The sequence below is a fragment of the Etheostoma spectabile genome, chromosome 23 (genome assembly GCF_008692095.1).
Source record: "Etheostoma spectabile isolate EspeVRDwgs_2016 chromosome 23, UIUC_Espe_1.0, whole genome shotgun sequence".
Lineage (NCBI taxonomy): Eukaryota > Metazoa > Chordata > Actinopteri > Perciformes > Percidae > Etheostoma > Etheostoma spectabile.
The window spans coordinates 12,711,781-12,719,857 of NC_045755.1; the positions used below are offsets into that span (position 1 = coordinate 12,711,781).

General features: G+C 40.2%; 1 protein-coding gene across 1 annotated transcript in view; it reads left to right on the forward strand.

Annotated features, from left to right (window-relative positions):
* Positions 1-1,729: 1,729 nt before the first annotated feature.
* The window catches only part of copg2 (COPI coat complex subunit gamma 2), an 8,418-nt gene continuing 2,070 nt past the window's right edge, over positions 1,730-8,077 (forward strand). Inside the window, exons 1-18 of the mRNA XM_032505806.1 lie at positions 1,730-1,871; positions 2,459-2,511; positions 2,620-2,700; positions 2,821-2,892; positions 3,049-3,128; positions 3,371-3,446; positions 3,610-3,702; positions 3,883-3,969; positions 4,133-4,290; positions 4,901-5,034; positions 5,153-5,220; positions 5,517-5,705; positions 6,023-6,118; positions 6,517-6,760; positions 6,954-7,029; positions 7,235-7,338; positions 7,466-7,591; positions 7,715-7,783. Of these exons, the coding sequence (XP_032361697.1) occupies positions 1,835-1,871; positions 2,459-2,511; positions 2,620-2,700; positions 2,821-2,892; positions 3,049-3,128; positions 3,371-3,446; positions 3,610-3,702; positions 3,883-3,969; positions 4,133-4,290; positions 4,901-5,034; positions 5,153-5,220; positions 5,517-5,705; positions 6,023-6,118; positions 6,517-6,760; positions 6,954-7,029; positions 7,235-7,338; positions 7,466-7,591; positions 7,715-7,783 (1,843 nt within the window). The 5' untranslated portion in view covers positions 1,730-1,834. The remainder of the gene's footprint in view (positions 1,872-2,458; positions 2,512-2,619; positions 2,701-2,820; positions 2,893-3,048; positions 3,129-3,370; positions 3,447-3,609; positions 3,703-3,882; positions 3,970-4,132; positions 4,291-4,900; positions 5,035-5,152; positions 5,221-5,516; positions 5,706-6,022; positions 6,119-6,516; positions 6,761-6,953; positions 7,030-7,234; positions 7,339-7,465; positions 7,592-7,714; positions 7,784-8,077) is intronic.

Genomic DNA, 8,077 nt, shown 5'->3' on the forward strand with positions numbered 1-8,077 from the left:
ATATATATATATATATATACATATATATACATGTACAGTGTATATGTAGAGTGTATAAGTTGGCTGTTAAGTAAAAAGAAATTACAGTACAGAAATGTTTATGTTATGTGTTTAAGTTAATGAGAAATAGTATATAGTTATTTAATAACTTTGAAAATCTCAACATCAGCTCATAAATCAACATCAGTTGCTGTAAAATGTTACCAGTGTGCTATTTAACTCTGCTGGTGGATGAGAAGTTTGGTTATTCTACCGGACTGAATACTTTCACAGCTACTGGGTTTAATAGCTGGTCAGGTAGTTCACCTGTCCAAGAGACAAAACAAAACTTGCATTGGCAAAGTGAACATGTTAAGTCCCTTTGAACTTATTGGAATTGAATACAACTTTGAACCACACTCACACAGCAATGTTGACATCTTGTGGCCATTTGGTCAGGTTGTGAGTCAGCTCTGCAGGTGTGTAACCCACAGGTCACTCTGCTCTACAAACTGTGCTCCACTAGGTTGAATTACCAACCAGGCATGGTGGAAAACTGCACGGGGCCCCAAACTCTCAGGGGTCCAGTAGGCTTCAGGTTCATTGTGACAAGATTACTTGCAAATGTGTATGAAAAAAACTAAAGCACAGCATAAACTAAAATGAAAAGACTCCTTTTTTACATGGTGCATATTTTGAAATAAATTTGTGTTGAACCACCTTCCCACAATCAAAACAGCGTAAAGCCAAGCAGAGACAGTCATGCATTGGGCATTCACTGGGAAGTCATTAGGTCTAAATCCTAATAAATCTTTCTGATAAATTCAAAGTTTGTACACTTTCACTTGATATAATTTGGGATATTGGACACCTAAAAAAAACTGCAATGTGGCAGCCACTTCTCGCTCAATTTGAATAAATGAATATAGTAATGTTTTGAAAATTGTCACCAATCCTAACTGAACATTTGTGGATTCTGACCAAGATACGTGTCATCTTTGACAATGTCTCCCATCCAGCGCATGACAGGAATGCATTCAGTTTAAGACTCATTCCCCCTAGATGTGCCCCTCTGAGTAACTGTGTTACAGTTGCTCAGATATTAGAAATATAAGAAATATAAATAAAGAAACGAAGAAATTTAAGGAGTCTGGATGTTTACATAGTTAAAGGTATATTATGATACAGTATTTACATAAATAACATAATTAAGGTGTTGCAATGGTGAAAAGTAATAATAATATTAATAATGGTAGCAGTTGAGTATTGCACACATTACAAGCCAGTGTTATTGCACAAAACAGATAATATTGTCCAGTTTTAACTCCTCTAAGTGTCTGTGTGTCAGACACTTACTGCACAAAACTCTGGTTTACATGCAGTACATTATTATTATTTATTTACAACAAACACTAAATGTTTCTCAGCACTATTGTTATTTACATGATTGTTTGCACTGTTGTATATATAAGTACTATTCATATCTTTTTATTTAATTTAATGCACATCTTTTTTGGCAATTACATTTTTACATACAGTAGCCTACATATATCTCACTTCTAATTTTTTATATTGTTTATTTCTTATTTGTATTCATAACTTCTCTACATATATCTACATATGTATTTTAAAAAGTATTTTAATTGATAGAAACATTATCAATCAATGATTGATGATATTTGTTATCAGCAGCGCCCCTGGCGGCCGTAACGCGTCATGGTTCTGACGTATGTTTCATTGACGTGGACGTTTCAACCGGAAGTGAGTTTACATTTTGGCTACGTGGAAGTAGCTCCTCTTATGATTGAGGTGGAGAGCATCTTTTGCCCTCGTTCGCCAGCTTCATTCCGACATCATGATTAAAAAGTTTGATAAGAAAGACGAGGAGTCTGGTAAGCGTTGATAGTAATTATTTTGAAAAGTGACAGCGTTTAATCAGTGGTCGTTGTGTCTGGACAGACAAGATGTTGGACGCTTTGGAAGCTAACGCGGGGCTAGCCTGTACAGTTAGCCGACTAGCTAGTTAAAGCGAATAGCTGTCAGGGTGAATTAACCTGTACAGTAACGGTAGCTCGCAGGTTAATTCATATTTATGTAACAGGCATTGCTTTTTTATTACAAACTGATTTGTAGTTGCATTAACATGTACCCACTATTCCTTGGTGTCACAATAACACCAGCCCGTTTTAGCATTGCAAGCTTGGCAGCGTCAGCTTGATGTTGTGATGCTAGTTTTGCTCGTTAATAGACGTGTCCTCTCTAAACACAAGCTCCAAATATAGATGGATGAATCTTGCTGCAGCGATGCTTTTTAAATATGATCTGTCTTCAGGTTGCGTGTGTTGCTATGTATCGTTAGTATAAGCTGGCGTCAGCTCTGAGTCCTTTTTTCGTGTGGTAGCTTTGAATGGAGTTAAATAAAGTTATTGCTACAATGTTTAACTACACAGAAGTCTCAATTTACTGTTTTGGCATTTAGGAAGTGGTTCGAATCCTTTCCAGCATCTGGAGAAGAGTGCCGTGTTGCAGGAGGTAAAGTTAGCACGTTATATTGCTTAAATATTCTGCTCTAATATGAGTCAAATAAGCAATATCCTAATAACCTCTGAAATAAAACCAGGTGTCCTTTCTTGTTCACAGGCGCGTATCTTCAATGAGACGCCTATCAACCCAAGAAGATGCCTCCACATTCTCACCAAGATTATCTATCTCCTCAACCAGGTAAAAAGTTGTTTGACAAAAATGTAAAGTATTTATTTATTTATTTTTTACACGTGTGTTGAGTTTGTGTCTGTCCACCTATCCTAAGTCTCTCTCACTCCAATGTCTTTGTTTATTTAGGGAGAGCATTTTGGGACCACAGAGGCCACGGAGGCCTTCTTTGCGATGACCAGGCTCTTTCAGTCCAATGATGTAAGATTACATTCATTCATTCATTCATTAGTTAATGGGTTGGATTCATAATGTTTTTTTTAACGTTTAGATTCCATTTTAGCTCAAGCTGCATATCATCAGTCTGTAGTTTCAAATATAAAAACAGTAAGTTCATACTCTTTCTTTCTCTCTCAGCAAACCCTGAGGAGGATGTGCTACCTGACAATCAAAGAGATGGCCAACATCTCTGAGGATGTGATCATTGTCACTAGCAGGTTTGTACCATGATGTCAAATGGCTTTGAGTCCAAGTATGCAAATACTGTAACTGCCCCCAGGAAGTGTTTTTTCTTGAAGTACCTAAAACAATTTATCCAGACTCTGTTGTTTTAATGCAGCTGTTATCATCTCATATGTACAAAATTTAGATATTTAGTTATAAAATCTAGTAAACAGACGAGGTTAACAGCTCTCTGATATTGGGTTTCTGTAACCGTTTCTTGTTTGGTATTTTACAGCCTGACCAAAGACATGACTGGGAAGGAAGATGTATACCGAGGACCTGCCATCAGAGCCCTCTGCAGGATTACAGATGTGAGTCCTTCTTTTACTTTATTTGCTTTCTTTTTGTCTCCCCATCTCTTCCTTCACCTTGCCATCTTGTGCAAGAAAGAAAAAAAATCCTGTTTTATATATTATTTCTTATGATTGAAAAACTGAAGTATCGTTTGTTGAATTTCCCTTGTCTTTTCCACAGACCACCATGCTGCAGGCCATTGAGAGATACATGAAACAAGCTATTGTTGACAAGGTGCCCAGTGTGTCCAGCTCAGCCCTGGTCTCCTCACTGGTAAGAAATGGCACAGTTTCTTATTTCACTTTAAATCTAAAAGTAACTTTTTAAGTTGGGTTCGGTTTTGAGAATTCTTTTCTCCCCTTTTTTGTTGCTTTTTTTGATACTTGACATTAAGCTGTTAAATTGTTCATATCATTGCTGGTGGGTAATTAAGTATTTTCTGTTTGTGTTCAGCACATGGTGAAGATGAGCTACGATGTGGTGAAGCGTTGGGTGAATGAAGCCCAAGAGGCCGCTTCCAGTGACAACATCATGGTTCAGGTGGGTAGTACAGACAGACATAGCAATTTCATCTGATTTTGAACCATTCATTTTGTGTGCAGAGGGAAGATTAATGTTAGTTTGTTCAAAATAAACAGATCTGTTAAAACACTTTTTTACAGAATTTAATTTCAAAACTGTTTGTGTATGTCCTATCTTCCAGTACCATGCCCTGGGCCTGTTGTATCACCTCAGGAAGAACGACCGTCTTGCTGTCACCAAGATGCTCAACAAGTTCACCAAGTCTGGTCTCAAGTCTCCATTTGCCTATTGCATGCTCATCAGGATCGCCAGCAAACTGCTGGATGAGACGGATGGAGGGTGAGTAGACCTGCAGCAATCTGATGCTCTGTTAGACACACACACACACACACACACACACACACACACACACACACAACGGACATCTAGGTACTTACACAGTCCAGCTGATTCTCCACTGATACATTATTTGTCTTCATCTATGGTGTCTCTGAGCCAGCTTTAGTGCGTAACTTTTTTATTATTAATGAACGGCCGTTGCATTCAAACCATTTCCAAATGAGTTGATACAAAGCTAATTAAGACTTTCAACTCCACAACACTCGCTTTGTATTCCTCAGCATGGCTGTGTTCAGAAGACTGGGTCGTCCGGTGAGTTTCGTGTGCAAAAACTCAAGTGAAAATAAACCCGTCTTCTGAAGAGTCCATGTTTTTTTTTTTTATCCTCCGTGTCCTCCTTGGCTACTAGCAACTGCGTGGAGGAGGGGTGGTGGTGAAGCGTGGTCACGGAAGGCTGTATCATGTAGACACGCCAACAGTTTTGTTGTCATTACCTGGAATTCCTCATGGAGACGACAGAAAATAGGCACTACCACTTTAAATGCATGATGTCACAAACTGATGTCTTGTCAGGTAGTTAACGGCATTGGATTCTGTCTCGTGTTTTCAGTCACGACAGCCCCTTGTTCGACTTCATTGAGAGTTGCCTGAGGAACAAGAATGAGATGGTGGTGTATGAAGCTGCCTCTGCCATTGTCCATATGCCCAACTGTACTGCCCGGGAACTGGCCCCGGCTGTGTCTGGTCAGTAGTTTATTTACACCTCATTCTTTTCATTTAACATTTCTATCTGTATTGTTGACTGAAAGAACAGAATGATGTGTAGATGAGTCTCGTTGTGAATGTATCTGTCTTCCTGCAGTGCTGCAGCTCTTTTGCAGCTCTCCCAAAGCAGCCTTGAGATACGCTGCAGTCAGGACCCTCAACAAGGTACACCTCCCCCTTCATGCCTCCTTCTCATGGCTTGTTTAATCCTGTATAAACATAAATTACTTTATTTGGTCAAAAGTTTGTCATATTGCTGAGCAATTCAGAATTTGCATATGTATTTAGGCAGAATGTGTCCTTTTTATATTTCACAGCTAAATACATAAAGCATAACTGAAAGTGCTTTGCAGTATTTTTTTATATATCTGTCTTGATAACACGCTGTTTATGCTCAAATGTATGATAAACAGATTGGAACTCTTAATGAACTTCACTGTCATTTCCTTTGTGTCCACCAGGTGGCCATGAAGCATCCGTCAGCAGTGACTGCGTGCAACTTAGACCTGGAGAACCTGATCACCGACTCGAACCGCAGCATCGCAACTCTGGCCATCACCACTCTGCTCAAGACCGGCAGTGAGAGCAGCGTGGACCGACTCATGAAACAGATCTCCTCGTTTGTCTCTGAGATCTCCGACGAGTTTAAGGTCAGACACTTTGACTTAGTGTTATCCTGTATTTGATAACGCAGCACAACTAAATTTATACACGAAGGGTGTTACACTGATTATAAAATCACCCCCACAAATAAACAATTAATCTTGCTTTCAATCACTGTGTACTTGTTGAAAGTGTGAGACTTGTGTCATGATGAGATGTTTTTCTTTTTTATCCCTCAGGACTTTAGCTTCTCTGACCACAAAAGATTAATTTCCAATAGCAGATTCATTGCTCCTCCCTCTTTTAATCCTGTTATTTCTGTTCTATTTTCTGTTGTCCTAAATCTGTGGCTTGTTTATTCCAGGTGGTTGTGGTGCAGGCCATCAGCGCTCTGTGCCAGAAGTATCCCAGGAAGCACAGTGTCATGATGAACTTTTTGTCCAACATGCTCCGAGATGATGTAAGTTGATCATTTACGGATCACTGACCTACACACTTTGGTCTTTGCCGTATTGGGGAGTTCTAATCCGTGATATCCTTACCCATGCAGACACCTTGCTATAAAGAGCAATGATGTGATCATTGCTTTCATGCTTTTCTAGTTGTTTTACAAAATATTTAGTAGTCAGGTTACTTAAGTGTGGTTTACATACAGTATGCTGACATGTTAGAAGACCAATACTCAAAAGTTAAGACATGGTTTATAAAGTCAGATATACATTATACCTCAGTGTTTAATAATAGGGTTTAATGTATCTGTCCACAGATTGTGTGTAGATGTTGCATGTATCACTGTTACTTTGAGGCCTACAGTGTATGTTGCAGTTGTGTTTAAGACTTATATTCCTCTCTCTGCAGGGTGGTTTTGAGTACAAGCGGGCCATCGTGGACTGCATCATCAGCATCATCGAGGACAACCCAGAAAGCAAAGAGACCGGCTTGGCCCACCTGTGCGAGTTCATCGAAGACTGCGAGCACACAGTGCTAGCCACAAAGATCCTGCACCTACTGGGCAAAGAAGGCCCACGCACCCCCCAGCCTTCCAAGTACATCCGCTTCATCTTCAACCGAGTGGTGCTGGAGAGCGAGGCTGTGCGTGCAGGTGAGATGGAGTGGCATTACTGCGGGAGCCTCCCAATGTTTAGTAATGTCACTCATTTTGCCCCGACCTTTCTCCACTCCAGAGGAAGATCTCGAAAATCAAAGTGTCTTGCATGGCATCCAGTTTATTGATAAATATTCACACTATTTTCATGGCATTTGTATAACCAGGTGAAACATTTTTCCACCCACAGCTGCAGTCAGTGCTTTGGCTAAATTTGGAGCTCAGAATGATGATCTGCTGCCGAGCGTCCTGGTTCTCATGCAGCGGTACTCGTTTACTTTCATTTGTTTATTTTATACATGACTGTGTACCCTCATAGTTCCTCTTCATGTGGAATGTACAAAGAAAACATTTTAAATAGTTGGTTATGGACTTCTGAAATGTAATGCTGTGCCGACCCTTAACTATACACTTGTGTTTGGATGAATATGTGATGAAGTCTGACTTTAACACACATGGCGGTTCTCACAGATGCATGATGGACAGTGATGATGAAGTGCGCGACAGAGCTACTTTCTACATGAACGTGCTACAGCAGAAGCAGAAAGCTCTGAACGCTGCTTACATCTTCAACGGTGAAGACACTCACTCACTGGACACACTGTCTAACTGCTACACATAGGGACTGCTTGTCAGAATGTATAATCTCATTCAGCAGGTGATGTCAGAAAGGTTAACGTTTTCTTCTCTGTGTGTTCTCAGGTCTCTCTGTTTCCATCCCCGGACTGGAGAAGTCCCTCCACCAGTACACTTTGGAGCCCACAGAGAAACCTTTCGACATGAAGAGTGTCCCTCTGGCCACCACCCCTATCACAGAACACAAAACAGGTGCAACTACACATCTATTTAATTATCTGCCCAGGGTTTTCTGCTCATCTTTGAAGCTATCACAGTCAGGAATCGGATAGTTAAGGAGCGTCTCTTAATGTTTTTTGTTTTTTTTCTTCCCAGAAATTGCCTCTGTTGCCACCAGTAAACTGCCAGAGAAGTTGGCCCCGTCACGCCAGGACATTTATCAGGGTAAGATTTTAAAACTGCCGTTATCAGATTCAAGATGATGCAATTAGACACTGATACTAATCTTAAAGGACCCATGGCATAACAATTTCACTTTATGAGGTATTTTTAACATTAATATGTGGCCCCCCAGTGGCTAGAAATGGCAATAGGTGAAACCGAGCCTTTAGTATCCTGCACCGCCTTTGAGAAAATGAAAGCTCAGATGGGCCGATATGGAATCTTGCCCTTTATGAGGGCATAAGGAGCAAAATGACCTTCCCTTTCTCTGCTTTGCCCGCCCAGAGAATTTGGCCC